Source organism: Vipera berus (genome assembly GCF_964194415.1).
Source record: "Vipera berus genome assembly, chromosome: 2".
NCBI classification, from domain to species: domain Eukaryota; kingdom Metazoa; phylum Chordata; class Lepidosauria; order Squamata; family Viperidae; genus Vipera; species Vipera berus.
Genome location: NC_138203.1, coordinates 227,082,992 through 227,101,846, shown reverse-complemented (window position 1 = coordinate 227,101,846; position 18,855 = coordinate 227,082,992). Strand labels below are relative to the sequence as shown.

The following is an 18,855-nucleotide window of genomic DNA, read 5'->3' as shown; positions in this document are numbered from 1 at the left end:
CTAAATTAGGGGTTGTCTTGTGAAGTAACAAGGACGTAGTAGGCTGGGACAGAACACTGCATAAGAATGTCAATAAATATCTGGTGCAGCTTATAGCTCAATGATAATGTTCAAAACCCAAATGGTTGAGTTTTTCAATATATGCCAACATTCAAAGCTGCTGTGTTCTTTTGGCTTTGCAGTCTACCTTGGAATTTCAAGACCATTCTTTATGCTATTGCAGACTATGTGGCCTTGAAAAAAGGCAAGCACATCCTAACTCTAAGGATAAATGTGCTAGAGAAAAGGTTCCCATCCAAGTTCGAATCCCCACTGTAATGTGATAAAGCTACAGATGTACCTTTGTTTTAAAACCACTGCAAATTCTACATGGCCACTGTACGATAAATGAATGGGTTGTATTTGGCTTAATGAGGCACAAACATTATACAAAACACCCATATCTATCTATATCGTCTATAACTATATCATTATCTATGTATGTGTGTGAAATAACTATGCTTTCAACATCAGATAAAATGAAAATATTTTTGTCCTGCATAGCAGACCATAAAGACCAGACATGGCATAATATTCAGGATCAGTTTCACAGGAAAGGAACAGATAGCCTATCTTCCATGAGCAAAGATTAAATGAGGAAATGTGAATTCAAAATATAACTTGGCATAAATCATTCGAAAAGATACAAGCCAAGATTTATAGACAAATTTCATCAGAATAAGTGTATTAATGAAGTGACTGATCTCTTTAAAACTGTGTTTATGAGATATTGTTCTTCTCTGTTTATTGGAAATGCATTTTGACTAAAATAAATTAGAAAAATAAATCTCCCTCTGCTATCATTGCCACGCTGCGGAGAAGTCAGGAGAAGCAGACTTCCTGTTAGGTACAGAGCTTTGCATTTATTGGGATGTAATATGGAACTATGGTGACATGAGGCCATGCATGACATTTTACAAAGCAAAAGGCACTATTAACAGGCTGCAAATAGTTTCACAACAAACATACGAAGCATAGAATAGAATCATATTATAGACAGACATAGGGGCTCTAACATTGGTTCGTTCTAGAGTTTGCTCTTAAAGCATATTGGAAAACTACATTTAGCTGATGGAAAGCTTTCTAAAGTTTCTCACAAGGTGAAAGACAACACAAATACTATTATGAAACTATACCATAAAGATCCGAGGGCAAGAAACTTAAGTCTCAAAAAAATAGCTTTGCAGAATCAAGTATCTTGAAGAAACAAACATGCAGCGGAGTACTGGAGAAAACTGTAGGAAAGGGAAGACTTGCAACTTAATAGTGTGCTGCTCTAAAAGACTTCACAACAGAGTGTCCAGTGGGATGATGGAGTGCATTTAACGGTAAGGCCACAGAATCACAGTTAAGGAGCACTGTAAGCATTCGGCTGTAATAGCTTTTCCTCTTGGCTTTTTTTTAAAGTGGCTTTTTAAAAGATACCTGAAGTGTTAACACATTATAGTCCTCTTTTTAAAAGGAGCATAACATATTGCTTAATACAACGGTTGAAACAGCAAAGGAGGATCATTCGTAAAGGAACAGTGTTTGTGAAATGATATTCACAAACTTTCAAACATTTGATGGATATGCAAAACCAAACTAGCCATGGTTAATCTGAAAACAGGCTGGCAAAAGATTTTCTTAAGCTTCGGATGGTCTCAGCTTTTGCTTCATCCTCATTCACAGATGACCGGAAGAAGGATGACTCCGTGAAGTTGAAGGCATTTGTCAGAGATTGTGATTTGCTGCAAGACAGAGATAAAAACTCACAGGTGAATGTTACATACACCTGAAGCTTACATACAGGTTTTTTTTTCTTATTCATGACTGATGTAGCCCCCTACCTTTCAAAATTTGTATTACATATAATAGGAGTAGGAGATACAACCGGCAATATCCAGATCACACTCTTGAAATAGATGAGCACAACTGTTTTGACTTGAGAAACAATTATCTGAGTCACATCAAAACTCTCCACTTCTGGAGGAAAGCCTTTTCTGTCGCGTTGCCCACTGGAGATTAGACTTGCCTCAGATTATAATCTTTCTGTAAGGCATTAAAACCTGGTTCTGTTGCAGAGCCTGAGGTAAGTGATTAAGCCTGTATTGTGGTTACATTGATTGTGTTGTTTGGCTTTATCTCGGCTCCCATAATTATTATTCTTTTCTTATGAAACTTTGATCTTGAAGTTACTCCCTGTTAGCTGCCTAGAGACATGTGGTCAAAATGGGCAGCCATATAAATTGAATTACTAATACATAAAGACAGGGTAAGTTGGAGTGGGCTGAATAGTTGAATGGTAGCAGATACCATTCATTTTTTAACCCTATAATTTTTAAGTATATTTTTTTAAAAAGGGAAAATTCCATCTGTTTGTGCTTTTTATAATTATGTTTTATGACAAACCAATCATTTGCAGTGTACACCTTTTCTAGAAAATCAGAGCAAGCAATATAAGGATGTAAAGTCTTTCGTTATAATATTTTGGGGTTTAATAGTCATTGAGAAGAGAGGGGTAGAAAGATAAAACAGTTCTTTACTTGATTAGGAACTTAAACATAAATGGCTTAATGAAGTATTTATGCATAGTAACTTGCATGCACATGTTAAATCAGATGTGGGTGAGAATACTGTCACTGAGCAGAGTTAATCCCATTAGCAATTTGGTTATGTTTTTTTTTTCTTTGTAAGGTTTGGAAGTGGGGGGATTGAAATGTGCATTGGAATAAATCTATAACTTGGGATAGGAGCTATCCAGGATGCTTTAAAACTATGTACATAGAGCCTTCAAATATTAAGGCATAGCCCATAAGAATCCTGAGCTTGAAAAAAATTGTTTACGACTGGAATAAAGAGCAAATTGGGGAAAAAGTTTAAATTTAAATAAAAGGAAAGGCAAAATCTCCTTCAAGTTGAGCTCAACTGCAGGTGACTACATACAGGTATCCATATTGTTTTTTAACCAATGATATGGAAGTAATTCATCATTAAATTCTTTCAAAATATGTTTTTCAACTTTCTGCTCTGGTCCATGGGACTGAAAGATTTTTATGGTCTTCTGTCTAAGTAGTAAATAGGTTCACACTTGCTAAACCTTTTTTTGAAACAAACCAAGGTTTGCTTCTTATACTTCTTAATAAGAATACCACAAAAGAAGGAAACAAAATATTAGGGCTGCCCAAAAAACATTACACAAGTGAATTGCCTTTGAAATTTAAAATATCTGAAACACCATGATGGAGAAGATGAATTTATTGAAACACACGTAAACATATATTTATTGTAGTCTTCCTTATCTGTGTTATTTTTCACATACCCCAAAACTGTGTGGGGTGTAATCTGGGGTAGTCCACAAGCTTTTCACATACCTCTAAAAATTAACATATCTAGACATCTAAGCCATTTTTGTCTACAGTCATTAACAGGGAGATAAATGTTATCCCTGATTATTTGTCGATTTTTTAAAAAACAACTGGAGGTGGAAACCTCCATGAGGGCTGCAGGAGGCAATATTTTTTTCCTCTGATATTTTCTAGTTTATTTACTAGTTTTATATCCCACCTTTGTACATGAGTTTAAGGTGCCACACATCACGCTGCCTCTTTCTAATTGTCTGGTGAGGTAGGTTGGGCCGAGCAAAAATGATTGGCCCAGAGTCAGTTGGTGAGCTGCTGTGGCTAAGAGTGGTTTTGAACCCACTCAACAGAGTTCTAATCCAAACCCTTCACCACTACCCCACACTATCAATTTAGTTTGTTTTAAATTAAATGAGTTTTAAATTTTTATCTCTTCTGGGAAAAAAGTATATGGTGGAAATAATAAAAATGAATAGTGAATTGATTTTTTATTTTATATGCACGACTAAATGGAATACATTTAAGGCCATTTATTGATTTATCATATTTGTCTGCCTTCTGATTTTTTTAAGATTGTTTTTGTGATTACCTTCTTTCACCTTCACAGCAAAAGTGAATTATGTAAGCCTTGTTATGAAAATTAAGTCTGTAAACTATCAGGCAAAATTTTGGCAACTAATGTCTCTTGGCGCTTTACTATTCCTTGCAACAGTCATGCATTTTGATAATGAAGGCAGCAGGAAATCTTTCTATCTCTAAATTGTTAAGCAATCTACCTTGGGTATTTGAATATTTAAATTTGAATATGTGAAATAGAAATGGAATGTGGTACATTAAACTTCAAAGCAGTTTCCAATACACTAAGAAGATATATAGAGTAAGTAAATGGCCATATTCATCCTTATTTTAATATGATGAATTTGACAAAAATTAAAATCAAAGATACTAATAAACCAAATGTGGAATATGAAAATGAGTTCTACTGTATAGAAGTGGTCCTACAAGAAGTGTTATGCACAGAATGTAATAGATAGTTAATGAATGTTCTGCCCATCTCTAGTTTTAATGGTAAACATCTTTTGACAAGGAAAACATTTCCTGGGTTTTCCGATCTTTCTTGTCTGAGTGGCGGCGAGGTTAAAAGTTTAAGCAGATAAGGCTTTCTCTCTCTCTCTCTCTCTCTTCTTTCTTTCTTTCTTTCTTTCTTTCTTTCTTTCTTTCTTTCTTTCTTTCTTTCTTTCTTTCTTTCTTTCTTTCTTTCTTTCTTTCTTTCTTTCTTTCTTCTTTCTTTCTTTCTCACCAGCTGTCTCATAAACAGCACAACCAAAGATGAATCAACATCTTTTGAGACGCTGAGGGAAAAAAAGAGGATGACTCAAATGCAAATCTATACATATTACATGAAATTTGCTTTTTTCAGCAGATCTGGAAATGTCTGATAGAAATGTGCCTACTCCAGGTGAAGCAGGAACAAAACTGTTACAAAAAGAAAGGAATTTTGTACTTTTTTAATCTGCACTCCAACCTCTTGGCAAGAGAAGCATTACAAAACAAGAGGAGAAAATGACAAGAATGCCTTACTTTAGCTGAGGATGTGACTGAGGCTTCTGGGACGAGTCTGTAGAGGGCTCAGTCTTCATGTCTACTGGAGGCCCAGCACTTGAAGGACCTGAGGCCTGGGCACGTGGCTGAATCGCAGGGCCAGGTGGACGTGGAGGCACAGAACTGGAGGGCTTTGTTGAATGCCCCGGAGGGAAACTTTGGGATGGCTCCTGGCTTTGTGATTGCATTCCTTGGGGTTGCACTGGGCCCCCTAGGTTCAGCACAAGAAAAACTTCATAATGCATCAGTAATTTTGTAAAAAGCTCTTACAACCAACACTTAATATCAGTCTGTTACTAGAAAAGTTTGGTGGGGTTAGAAGGCCTTAGTTATCATGTTCATGAATTACAACTCAACATAAATATAAATTGCTAACCTTCATATCCACACTAAAACAGCCTTTGAAAATTCACTGCTTTAGTAATTGGACCTAGTGTTTTTTTTAAGGAAATCAACAACATACAGATAGTTTTCCTTTAGCAATGACAGTTGGGACCACCAACCTGATCATGAAGCAAAGCAATTGCTAAGTGACATCACAACTCTGCTTATGAACTTATTTCAGTTTTCCTTTGCTTTACAAATCTGGAAAGGCCATAGATGTAAAGATTGGTTGCAAAGTTATTTTTTAATCAGTGTTGAGACTGTAAATGGTCGTTAAACAAGAAGTAGGTAAATGAGGATTACCTGTAATGCTTATTTGGTTGGAGAGGGACAGCTTAAGTATCCTTAATAATGCTGGATGTGACAGCAGAAACCTTTATGGCTGATAGCAAGAGTGGCTGGCAGGAAATTTACACACTTAAGCTAATGCCAGACAAATGTACTGAACTATCATTCCCATCATCCCTGGGGAACCTATCACATTGCGAGGAATGATGGGACCTGAAGTCTAAAGCACCTGGAAGGTATCAGGTTGGATAAGGCTGGGCCAGATTAAGCTGCATTAATTATAGTATTTCTCCATTTCAGTTCTCAGGTTCCTGATAAGTAAAACATTTTCCCAGATTGCTCCATTACAGACCGAACACAATGGAAGTTAACAGCTAGAAGGAATCTGTTCGATTTGAACATCTATATATCACAGCACTGTTGGTTATAAATAATATTGATTCAAATTAGTTGCCTTTTTGTTTTGCCTTAAATGGGAAGGGAATGATGTTATGTTTTTAAAATGTCTCATATATTTGCAGTGGATTTTCAATAAGCCCTTCTGTGAAAAACAAAACAGGCATCTACTTGAGCCAACCACTAAGCAATTAACATACTCAGACCTTGCAACATTAACCCTAAAGCAGTTCCATATTTTGTAAGCAATAGCTAATCAAAACTGAGTTGTAGATTCAGCTGCAGTTGGTGTAGTTTTTTTCCAGTGCAACAGCCCCCCTCCCCCCCATTCTCCTTAGTGTATGGTTGTTCTGCTTCTATAAACAGTGAAGACAGTGGATTTCACTACTGTGAAATACGCATCCAATTTAAGGCAGTTAACTTTGATCAGGACCTATGGAGTCTTGGTGGAGATTGAGGGGTCTGAGGTAGTTGAATCTTTGATACCAGATCTTAAAATGTTTCATTCCAACAATGCTTCATTTAGATAACTTCAGAATTGTACCAAAACACAAAACTATACCAGCATAGCCATCACAGAGTTTTTTAGCCCAATTTTCTTTAGCCCTGATCTCTTGAAATGAATTATGTGGGTCCAATAGATTTAGAATTGTTTTTCTTGAGGACTTCCCCCACCACATAAAAATATCAAATCTATGATATCTGAAAACATTCTCCCAGGCCTTACACAAAGCTACTTTAGAGATCTCTAAATGATCTCTTTTTCATTTAGCTTTCAAGGATGGAGAGAGGTCTGGGCTTCCAGAGAGATGCAAGCCAAGAACTGACATTTTTAATGAAGTGATGGCTAGGCACATTCATGGAAAAAAATCCATGCATGCTGCAGATTGCACACAATACTCTGGATAGGAAAAGGTTACTATTTTTGCATATCACAGACATTAATATATATAACATGTTTTCACACTTTGTACAATGTGGGAAAATGTCACACACTTTAATTTGTGAAATCAACTCAGCTGATTTATCAGTCTGTTAGAATGATTTTGCATCATCACTCAATGATGATACTTTCAAGATGAAAAATACATCCCAAAATACTCCTTCAGAACTCTATGCCTTTGTTAATATCAGGGAACCTGTACATGTGTACTTTTAACTAGGTCTAGGATTAATTTGGAGGCCTTGCAAAAATATATATATATATCATGCCAAACTGTCCCAAACCCCCAAGCCTCTGAATAAAAGGCCAAAGACAAATTAGGCCTATTTAGCTAATTAAGAGAATGAGGCAGGATTATGCAGATGAAGTAAAATTGATACCATACTTTCAACATTTAAAAATAAAAAATACAGAAACATCAATTTTTAAAGCAAATTGCTGTGAAGGAATTTGTATTTTCTCTTCCAAACCCTGGATGCATAGATGCACTTATTTCAGAAAAGTTCTAATGATATTTACATTCTTCACAATAATAAAATAGTTTTTTAAAGATAATTTTGCACACGTTAGAAATTTGGCAACAATTCCTTTTTCGTGCATTTCTTAAAATACCACTGATAGTTATATAATCTTGTTCACTGTTTGCATTAGCAAATTGTGTAGAAGAAGAAGAATTATCTATTCCTGTCCCTAATTTACATTTTTTTCAATAGAAGTACCGGTATGTGTGACCTGGAAACCTGCCAAAAGGTTATATGCATAAATGTCTGTTCACTACTTTCACTGAATTTATGCAAGTCACAGGTAGATGCAGAAGTGATCCCAGTCCATCATGTTACTAACTGCAAGCTATGTGAACAGGGTTGATGTGTTTACGGCACGGGTGTCAAACTCGCCATGTCACATGATGTGTTGCGACGTATCGCAACTTTTTTTTGCTGGGGTGGGCGCGGCCTCCGCATGATGCAACCGGCCTGCGGGCCGGCAGTTTGACACCCCTCATTTACAGTATCTAAAGATGGTCAGGAGCCTTGAGATTTAATTACAGCCGATTGAGAGATTCTGAATTAGAATTGCATTTTTTATGCTAAAAAGCCCATACTTTTTTTTGCTTATTCTTTGCTGTATATAAAAGGATTTTTCCCTCTTGGGGAAAATCATGTGCTAGAAACTACACTGAAGACAGATGTAACTTTTTTTATTTTGACATTAAGCTGTACAAAGTATTTCACAAAATATATACTGCAGTCACACTTCAGCATTTGCTCGCTTTCTTGCATTAGTTTGGTACAAAAAGGTAGCAATAATAATAATAATAGCAGCTTTGACAGAAATAAATAAAAAAAATAAAATAAAGCAAATCATCCCCCTCCCCCAGACATTAATCCTACATTTTAAAATACCGTTTCCCAACTCCCCACAATATTGCACTTGAGCATGCGAGCATGCAGGTAAACATATTGGCTTGCTTCTTTACTGTTGAGCCAGTAGACTAGTGCATGTCCTTCTATGACCATCTGCATGACCAAATGCACTGATATTTTGCTAAGATGCAAATCTTTTATCTGTGGTCAGTACACATACACACTTCATACACACAGAGAGAGCCCATAAACAATGCACAATAGCATCTTTAATTACTCAAACTACCACATGCAAAAGAACATCCATGGCTTGATATTAATGGCATTCATTTGGCAGGTTCATTTTTTTTCCACTCCAGAATGGAATGCTGTTTTTATTCTCTTGGATTAAGATCTGGAGGTGAGGAAGACAATGAACCTGATGTGAAGGGAATACACTCATGTATAACCAATCTCCTCAGTGTGGTTATCAAAAGATCATTATCAGAAACAATGGTCACACAAACAGAATATACTTGTTCATAGACTAAAAATGAGCAGGGAACAACAGCATGCACAATAAACATCAAACCCACCATTAAAACAATGTGTAATTCTCACATCTTGAATTTTTTTAATTTTTTTTTTTTTGCAATTCTCACTAGAGTTTGCAAAGGAAAAAAAAATCAGACCTCAGCATTATGTCAAAAGAAAACATACTTGTTTAAATTAACCTAGGGACTATTATTGACCTTATTATTTATCTTCAATTGACAACATAATTCATTCCCTCACTTCTACAGAATGCTTAAGAGGTGCATTTGAATGACTACAATAACAACTTAACTGCCTGCCTGGATATTGCTTGTAAGGTTATGCACACAGCCCCTGGTGTTGTGACAGTCATAAGCAATTATGGCTATAAGAAAGTTTAGCAAAAGTACACCCCTTCCCACCTGGGTCAGGTACCCTTGTTTTATTATTTACATATACTTGAGTCCCATGTACTACATTCTATGGCTAAGCTTTTGACTCTTATGGGCATTCAAGATCCACTAACATTCTTTTCCTACTGTACTTACTATTTAAATGCTAGATTGGATCATAGTGGCATTTTAATGTACCTTAACTGCTTGGCCATAATCATAATAAATACAGAATGATATAGCAACACATTAAGTTCATGAATTACATTTAAAAAAAACCCTGAAAATGTTGGATAGCATAATATTTAGAAAGGTGCTGATTAATTGCAGAAAGCTTTTCTTTTTTTGCTAACTATCTTAGCTAAAGAACCATAGCTTACCTGAATTATGTAGATAAGGTAATTCTAGTAAACATTTTTTTTTAGTTTGGTAGAAAACCAGATGGCTACTTCATAACCAACAAAGAAATTCCCCTATTGAACTTAGATACATTCAATATCAAATCTGAATCAATATTGCACATATGTGGCCCATTTTTGTAGCACTGAAGCTAGTACCGTAGATACAGATCTTTCCCTAAAAATTCTGCACTGAAAATAGAAGATATTTATGCATTTCTGGAAATAATTCTTTTATATTTTGTATGTAAAAATTAAAATAAAAATACTGGTTTTTCAATTTATGTATATGTCTTAACTCAAAATTAAGCAATCTTTATAAAATTATAAAAAGAAAATGCCTCATTTAACATATTAATAAATGAGACTTTTCAAATATTATAATCACTTTTCAATAATCATGCACATTAAAAAAAACCAAATCAAATGTAGCATACATACTCACAGAGTTAAGCAAAAGTATTATATCTCAGCCAGGGTTGGTTAGCCTTTTTTTACCCACAATATAGAATACTTCAAAAATACTGTCTAACCATCCATAATATACAGTCTCACTGACTTAGTAGAGGCACAATTCTTGTACACTGTACACTGTGGACAACAGCCCTGAATCACAAGTTATACAGAGAAACATAAGTAAGCATTACAACACAAACATATAAACAACCAGACAATATATTTGACACTGCATAGAAAAAACACAATCCAGGTCAGCTGTGAAACAATGAAAAAAAAACTGCACAAACAATTGGTATTGTTGATTTCTTTCTTTTGGCTTTAACCCCTGTTTTAAATTTCAAAAATCTAAGTCGCCTGGACTTGTTTTGGTCCTACTGCAATGCCATTACAGTCGAGAATGTATTGTAAACAACCTTGAGGAGGTGGTCGCTGGGATGGGACTTTATTTGATTCGGACTCCTTAACTGATCCACTCTGCAAGATAGAAGAAGAAAAAGAAAAAAAACCACAGAGATGAGAGTGTAAGAAGGCTAGAAGGCAATGAGAGTACACTGGGAAATATAGCTTTGGTTGTTAGAATTGATCTCTTTTACCACATTAAAAATTTCTCTGAGGGCCAGAATAGAAATGACTCTTGGTGCATCACTAGGAAGCACAGTGAAGGGAATGCAAAAAGGCAGAGATTTCACTGAAACTGCAGGACACAGAAAGGGGAAATTATCCTTTCCTCTCCTGCAGTGGTCCTAACACAACCTCATGGTAACCATTCCACCCCGAAAAAGCTCCTATTGCCACAAAGAAGATCTTTTCTAGCATAAGTGGAAATTCTTTCCTCGACTCCTTTCTTAACTAATGGATTCCAGGTAGCTCAAGGGAGTGAAGAGGGAAACAACAAGGGCAGAATGGAAAAGTTGTTGCACCGACAAATTTAATACTGTATATATTTGGGGGTAAGAACATTCAACAAAAAATATTTCTAATATAGTTTGTAAAAGTCCCACTAAAAAGGCACAGCAACTTCAATACATTTATAGCTTATATAATATGAAAAGCAAAGTTGATAATACAAAGGAGACAGATTATTCTCACTTTCAGAACCATTTCTACAGAAACTGGGTATTTTTTTAATTGATTAGGTACAGAAGATTGATGATGCTGCCCTCAGACCAATAAAAATCAACAAGGGTCTGCCATATTTGTAAATAGTACTCTACCAGTGGAGCAGTAAACAGAAGGGTGGAAAATTTATTACTTTTGTCTGGTGAATGTTGAGAGCAGAGCTTGATCTTTATTGCTGCATCATGGATAATGATGGACTTGACCTTATCTCTTAGTTTAAGTGAACAGATTTTTTTTTCAGTTAAAGAAACTAATCATTTGTTGGTTATGGAGATTCTGACTTTGACAGAAAGATTATAATATTTCATAAAATATCATGGACTGCGATTAAAAGGTACTGGTTAAATCTGTACCAATCCAAGAAATCTATGGTCTATGCTTATGATAGTCTATCTCAAAGGAAAGGTCTTTGCTTTAAATTAGGGTTCCCAGTGTGACCACTCATATTTCCTGTTCATTCCATTTCCTAAAATATATCTTTGTTTAAGCATTTTGTAATCTTAATAACTCTTGCACTTTCCTATGGATGCACTTGTTGCTCATTGAACACTACCTGCAGTTCTCTGCTTGTATCAATTTTCTGTTCCTACCACAAGTCCATTCAGATGCATATACAGTTCAAGCTTATCACATACCATGATCCCTCCTTGTCAAGATTTATGGTGACTCAAAAGAGATGAATCAAAATGACATTTTCTAATGACAATATCTCTTATCCAAGGAGAGAAAATATCATTTTTCTTACAGGAATGGGTCTTAAAACCATAAGTATTAAATGAATTTTTAAAGTGATATTTCAACAATTTGAAATGTATTCTGTTAGATCAGGGGTCCCCAACCCCTGATCTGTGGACTGGTACCAGGCCGCAACATGCCACCAACCGGTCCGGACAGCCCCATTCGTGTGATGCAGGCAGCACACAAAGCCACACACTTTTCTCCACAGAACTGGTCCCTGGTGCCCAAAAGGTTAGGGACCTCTGCTGTAGATCATCTGAGACATCTAAGAAAGTTTAATTTATCCTCTCATTAATACCACAAATTTATTATATGTTACTGTGACATACAGTAGTCCTCTTTTAATGATTACAATTTGTACTGCCAATGCTGTTACTACATATTGTGGTTGTTAAGTGAGACATCACATGACTTCAATGAATTTAGGACCTCACTTCCACCATGGTCATTAAGTGAATCACCTGCAGTTGTTAGGCAAGAGCCAATTTATTCTAGTGGTTAAGGCATCCAGTCCTGCCTTAGCCACAAAAGCCAGCTGAGTGACTTTGGCCAAGTCACGCTCTCCGCTTGACCCACCTCACCGAGTTGTTATTGTGGGGAAAATGAGAGGAGAAGGTGTGTTGGAAATGATTGCCACCTTGAGTTACAAATGGCAATTACATGTCCATAGGACACAGCAATGGTTGCAAATGGCTGCTCGTTGAGAAGCACCCAAATATTGAATACATGAACGTGGGGACATGGCATGTGATGAAAATTGTGAGGACAAGTTGTAAAGTTACTTTTTCAGCAGCGTGGTAACTTTGAACACTCACTAAAAAGGGCAGTCATTAAGCAAGGACTACCTGTATTTGGATCCTATAGGATATACAGAGTTCTAAGGGTTCAAAAAAGAGCACCTTTGGAGTACAAAAAATATAAATTAAGACAAAACCTTTGTACTTTGTTGCTGATTAGTTACAAATTACATGATAGATGGTTCCGGCCACCTATGAAGAATCTTGGATGGCCAAAATACCTCTGAGTAAAAGTTCTTGTAGTGAAGCTTTTATTCAGTTTGAGGAACAGGAAGCATTATGGTTTTGAGTTACAGATCTTCAAAGCACATCTTCAGATAAAAAATAAATAAAGATGGACTTAAAAAGGTATCTAATCAGGCATTAGGTAGATCCCTGCTAAAACTATTACTGAGTGCTCCAAACATTCTTATGATTTCCCCCCCCCCCCTGTATTACATGGAAGATCCAGCAGTTGCCCCAAATACCTTCAAAGAACTTACATGAAAATGTTAGTGTGGAATATTTGTAGATGATGTTATACCTGCCTCTGAATAATGTGCCTGCATGCCAAGACTGAAATGAGCAAGATTATCCTTCAATTTGGGTCCAGAAAATAACTTATAATATTGAGCTGTCTGAATAAGTCTGTAAAGTTAAATGATTATCTATTACACTTAAATGCAGCTAAACTGTTGATAATTATGCATTTGGTATCCACTACTAACATCTGCAGAAGATATGATAATTCTGTTTATCCTATCCCTTCAATACCAATAGCAATAATCCTGTGCTCAAAACCAGCCACACCAGGATAATTACAGCAACTGGAGCTGCCCAATAGCCTGGAACGAAGCCAACAGCACATAGGATTTTGCTGGTGTCTTCTCCACCAGGCCAATGGCGAGGCTTCTGAGCATATAGAATTTGCTGCTATATTGCACAGCATTCCATAGGCCTGAAGGAGATCAATGTAAAACATGCTTCCCAAATGCCATAAATTATCCGGGAGAGAAAGGAACTGCTTGCAATCAAGACAGACCCAGCCAGCACTGATTCCATTGGATCATATGAGGATCGAGTTTCAGTGAGAATAGCACCACATATGCTCCTTATACTGATTCACCCCAGAATGTTAGTATAATAGAAATAACTTGAGAGAATTCTTTAGGTGGAATTTAATAGGACTGTAACTGCACAAGTGTAAATTCTTAGGCAAAAAGAACTTTCTGTGCAGTATTTTCCTCAGGTTTCCAGAAACTGGTTCTTGGTATTTTAGGAATTTGAAACTATAAATATAACTATAACTATAAACATTTGGAACAATATACCATCTTAAAGTAACTGTCTAATGGCTATCCCTAGCTACCATGAATATTTCAAGATCTTTTTCTTTTTTAATTGTTGACCTAATGTAGATAAACTGTAGCATCTTTTTCTAACTTTTAGATTTGAATTTTTGAATGTAGGGACTACTACACTAAAGCTATATAGCTCTCTTCTAGTCATCTGTGTTCCTCAGATATTTTTCCTTAGAAGTTTGCTTTGACTTGAGGTAGAGGAAATTCAAAGAGATTTCTTCAATCCTTTTTTTTGTTTGCTTCTGATACTGAGCAAGCAGAAGTTATGTTATGTTAGAAGGGGTAGATCTGAAGCTCCAGAATCACAAAAGTCTCTCAAATGTTTTTTTTAGTGTTCTCCAATGCCTCTCTAAACATAAATTCTGAAAGTCTGCAGTATAGCTTATTGCAATGTTGAGGCAGAAAACATTTTTAAAAAAACTTCTAAAAGTTTTAGGTCCTAAAGTAGACTTAATTGTACTTAAAAAAAATCAAAACATCCCCTACAAAGTTTATCCCCAAAGCTGAGAGAAAAGAAAACGAAGAGTTCTAACCTTATCTACATATGTCATAAGGGCCTATGCATTTATTATTACTTCATTTAAATTACTAAATTACAGCAGCCCTCACTCTACCCACAAAAATATTCATTAATCATAACCATCTCTGCATAAGAAAAGTACTGCCTTTAGACATTTCTCAGGTGTTCAGAGATCATACACAAATAATCATGTATCGGTTGAAACGCATACTATGAGATGACCATTGTTGTGTAATTTCATATATAAAAGTAAAAAGTTAAAAACATCTAAAAAAGTGCTTTTATACAAAGTTCCGCAGTAACAAACATTGAAGTATTACTAAATAACAATATCTCCATCTGCTGGTGCAGAAACCAATAAACACTGAGTTGCCACATGTTAAGTATTCAACAATAGTTTTTCCTTGTATTCTTTGATGGTGTAATTCTTCCAATGTGTTTTGGCTTCTGATAATGTTTTTTATCGAATACAAAAATCTCCACCTTTGTAAGTATAAAACTGGGATCCACAATATTAAGCCTAAGGGCACCAGTGTGCCCAGAGAAGTTTCTCTTGTGCCCTCATGGTTCACTGCTCACCTGACATTTTGTAGACTTTTGTAGACATTTTCTTAGTAGACTTTCCTAGGGCAGCTACCACTGCTCATGGCTAGCTGCCCAATTCCAAATTGTCATATACTTCCATTTTACATATATGCTCCCCCTTCTTGAAGATTCTTTTCATTTTAGCTACAAGTTTGGGGGACTCCCGATATAAACACCGCCTCTCTGAATTTTCCATCCAGCAAGAAATCTGTGGCATACACCCTGTGCAAATTTCTTCTTTGTTTTGCCAGCAAGCTTTGGAAGAGTACTTTTTCAATGTATTGCCAGTTCTACATTTGATAGGAACCATCTGCAAATTATTCCCACATCCAATCTAAGATTGATGAAATATATGGCTTAAATAGCTTCTCTTTCTGGATATTCTATGAGAACAGTCCTTAAAAGTTCAAAACCTTACAAAATTTGATAAACTTTTAGCTCGCTTAACAAAAGTATTAATTTAATTTGGATTTTTTTTCTTTCTCATAGTCACTACAGTTTTTGCTTTTCAGAGAAAGGAGCATAATTGTGTCTGCATAATCTGGTGCATCTGTGTGATCTTCACTTTTATTTTAGTGATGCTTCTCTCTGTTGGGGAAATTTGATAAAATTATTTCAATGTTGTTATCACCTCCTCTAACTAAGCAGTTTTCCATAAGGATGAGAACGTCACAAGAAAAGGATTCTGCCCCCCGTATCATTTTTCCACATGAATGCAAAAGCTACTGGGCCGTTAAAAAGTGGTTTGCACATTCCCAGTATAGGAAAGGTAACCAAGAAAAAAATTGAGTGATGCTCGTAGTCCCTATACAGTTTTTTTTAGTTCTGATTGAATCTGCTTTTTCAATGCTTTGGGGTAGCCTGCGGGCCTTCTATGATAAAAAATCAAAAGGATAAACTAGTCCTTGATTCACATACTGCAGCTCTAGCATGCAAATGCTGAAGCAGCAAAGATGGAGGAGGAATAGCTAAACTCGCTGTAGAACTACCAGAGATGATGTTTTGGTGACTGGGCAGTAGATGCTGAAGTCCTGCAGCGGAGGCTTACCTGACTTATTCTTTACTTGTAACAAATACATTACCCAAACAACTGTCTAAATTCTTCATATAACAAATTCATAATGCAAAACTATTGATATTTTGGATATATTTAAAATCATATATTTCTAGCTGCATTTTGGCTGCATTATTAAAATTTATCTTAAAGTCTTTGTTCAATCTCATTAAAAATAGGAATGGACTTGCTTTCAGTACAGGCGAGCAGTTTCCACAAGATGGTGCTACACTCTTAATGGGGAGGTGGGAGAAGAGAGGTAAATTATGCTGACCTGATATATTTTGGACAGAAAAACAGACTGAATAAAATAAAAAGTCATAATGCCTTTTTGCTCTTATATTTTTGTACTGTGAAATCTCCTAATGAATGTATGTGAACATAAACATATAAGTATATATGTACAGACATAGATGAAAAAATATAAATTTGAGCATGATCTTAAAATTCATTATTTGTAGTTCTTCATATATTTTAAAAACTTTATTCTGTACCCTTTGACAGTTCCAAATGATCTATAAAATATTTATAATTTTTAAATCCCTTTTGGATCATTTTTATTGTTTTATTTATGAATATATGTGCGTTTGAGTCTGTATATGAGAGAGAATATTTGTGTATATGCATATAAGTATTTGCATTATATAGTACTATTCTAAGTTCATATAATTCAGATTTTAACTTCTTGCTGCAAACAAGGCTTTTAGCATAGACTGCTTTAATATATTTTTTTACCACTTTTTCTGGTCTGTATGTATTTCAATAACTATCCCAATGTCAATCTTTTGTGATACATAATCTAAGTTTGCACTTCAACTTCTAGAAGCTTGAAAAACAATTCTGAAAGTCTTTACCTCCTCAATGGTGTCTCCATCTAATTTTCAGATTCATTGTTTTGGCTGTTAGGGGAAGGTAATGGTCTTGGTAACGTTAATTGTTAATATTTCCTCATTGTAATAATTGTGGTGTTTCTCTTCTAAGATCCACTGTGATTAAGAGCAACATTACTGCATCATTAGCATTCAGTAATATCCTAATATTATTTGAGGAATTGCTTCTCCCTGGTTATATCCATCCCATCTGACCTGGAAGAAGAGACATGCTATAGGCCTTTTCTGCTGTGGTACCAGTCTTATGGAACACCCCCTCTCCCCCAAAATGAGTTTGACCCCATCCCTGTTAATTTTCTGAAAGTCCTTCAGAATCTGGTTATGCTGTTAGGCTTTAGGATCCCAGGGGACAGGTGAGGTACTTAGGTAGCTCCAGGGCTTTTTTTCTTAAAAAAAAAAAGGTGCCGGAACTCTCATCTTGGCAGGCACAGGAGGTGGGGAGGGCAGGGGTGTGGCGCTGCTGCAGTCGGGGGTGAGGGGTGTTGGCGGGCTGCCCCCCGGGGCCGGAGCCGGCACGGCTGGTGCTGTGGGAGCAGTGGGGCACGCTCTATATGGCAAGTCTGCACGGGGCGGGCAGCGCAGGTGGTGCAGGCCAGGCGATGCAGGGCGGCCACTTAGGCGTGCAGGTCCAGAACTGGGTAGGCCACCAGCCTGGCTGACATGGGGGAGCACAAGGAAGGAGTGCACATGAACTCTGCAGAACCCACCTCCCACTCCTTGTCCTCTCTTACTTACCTAGTTGAGATGGTGTAGTTGGGCAGCAGGGAGGGATGCAAAGTTCCTGCCAACTCACCTTCGCTGCAGACAACTTGCTGGTGCAATGTTTGCCGGCCGGGTCTTTTGGCACACTCAGCAGCAATTCCTATTGGCTTTCAAAAGCCAATAGGCTTTTGAAAGCCAATAGATGGAGTAGCATAACTTGTGCAAAAGCTTTTTTTTGTGCAAAAAAAAAAAGGTGCCGGAACGCCATTCAGAGCATTCAATGAGAAAAAAAGCCCTGCTTTTATGTTTTAATCTTATGATTTTAAAAATATATTTTTTTTCTATTGTAAGTTGCCCCAAACCTCACCATGTGGATTGCATACAAATATTATATAATCGGTAAATAAAGGTAGAACATATGTTAAATATACATCAAATGATAATATGCTTCCCTACAAAGTCAATTCTTGCTCAATGACAGACCAAGGAGTTAACTCGGAAAGGCAAGAGGAAAATGGTAGGGCTGAGGAATTTGTACAGTATCTGCAGGACAAAATCACTCAGATCCGGACTGGCTTGGACTCCGACTGGGCGGAATCTGGCGGAGTGGAGAGGGCAGGTCTTGATCATACCATTTGGGGTGAGTTTGACCCTGTTACTCTGGATGATGTGGACAGGATCATGCGTAGACTGAGCACTATAACTTGTTTACTGGACCCATGTCCCTCCTGGCTGGTTTCGGCTGCCTGGGAGGTGACAGGGGGCTGGCTCTAGGCAGTTGTTAATGTTTCTTTGAAGGAGGGTGTCTTCCCCTCTGCCTTAAAAGAGGCGGTGGTGAGGCCCCTCCTCAAGAAGCCTGCTCTGGACCCGGCCTCATTGAATAACTACCATCTTGTCTCCAACTTTCACTTTGTAGCGAAGGTTGTTGAGAGTGTTGTGGTGCGTCAGCTCCCGCAATTCCTGGATGAAGTGGACTATCTGGACCCATACC

The 18,855-nt window shown here is 36.7% G+C and overlaps 1 protein-coding gene across 1 annotated transcript in view; it reads right to left on the bottom strand.

Moving 5' to 3' along the window:
* Window positions 1-900: 900 nt before the first annotated feature.
* SYN2 (synapsin II) overlaps window positions 901-18,855 on the bottom strand; it is a gene marked incomplete at its 5' end in the record, with an annotated part of 124,271 nt that continues 106,316 nt past the window's right edge. Inside the window, 3 exons of the mRNA XM_081320462.1 lie at window positions 901-1,769; window positions 4,962-5,193; window positions 10,533-10,593. Coding sequence (XP_081176588.1) covers window positions 1,634-1,769; window positions 4,962-5,193; window positions 10,533-10,593 — 429 coding nt within the window. The 3' untranslated portion in view covers window positions 901-1,633. The remainder of the gene's footprint in view (window positions 1,770-4,961; window positions 5,194-10,532; window positions 10,594-18,855) is intronic.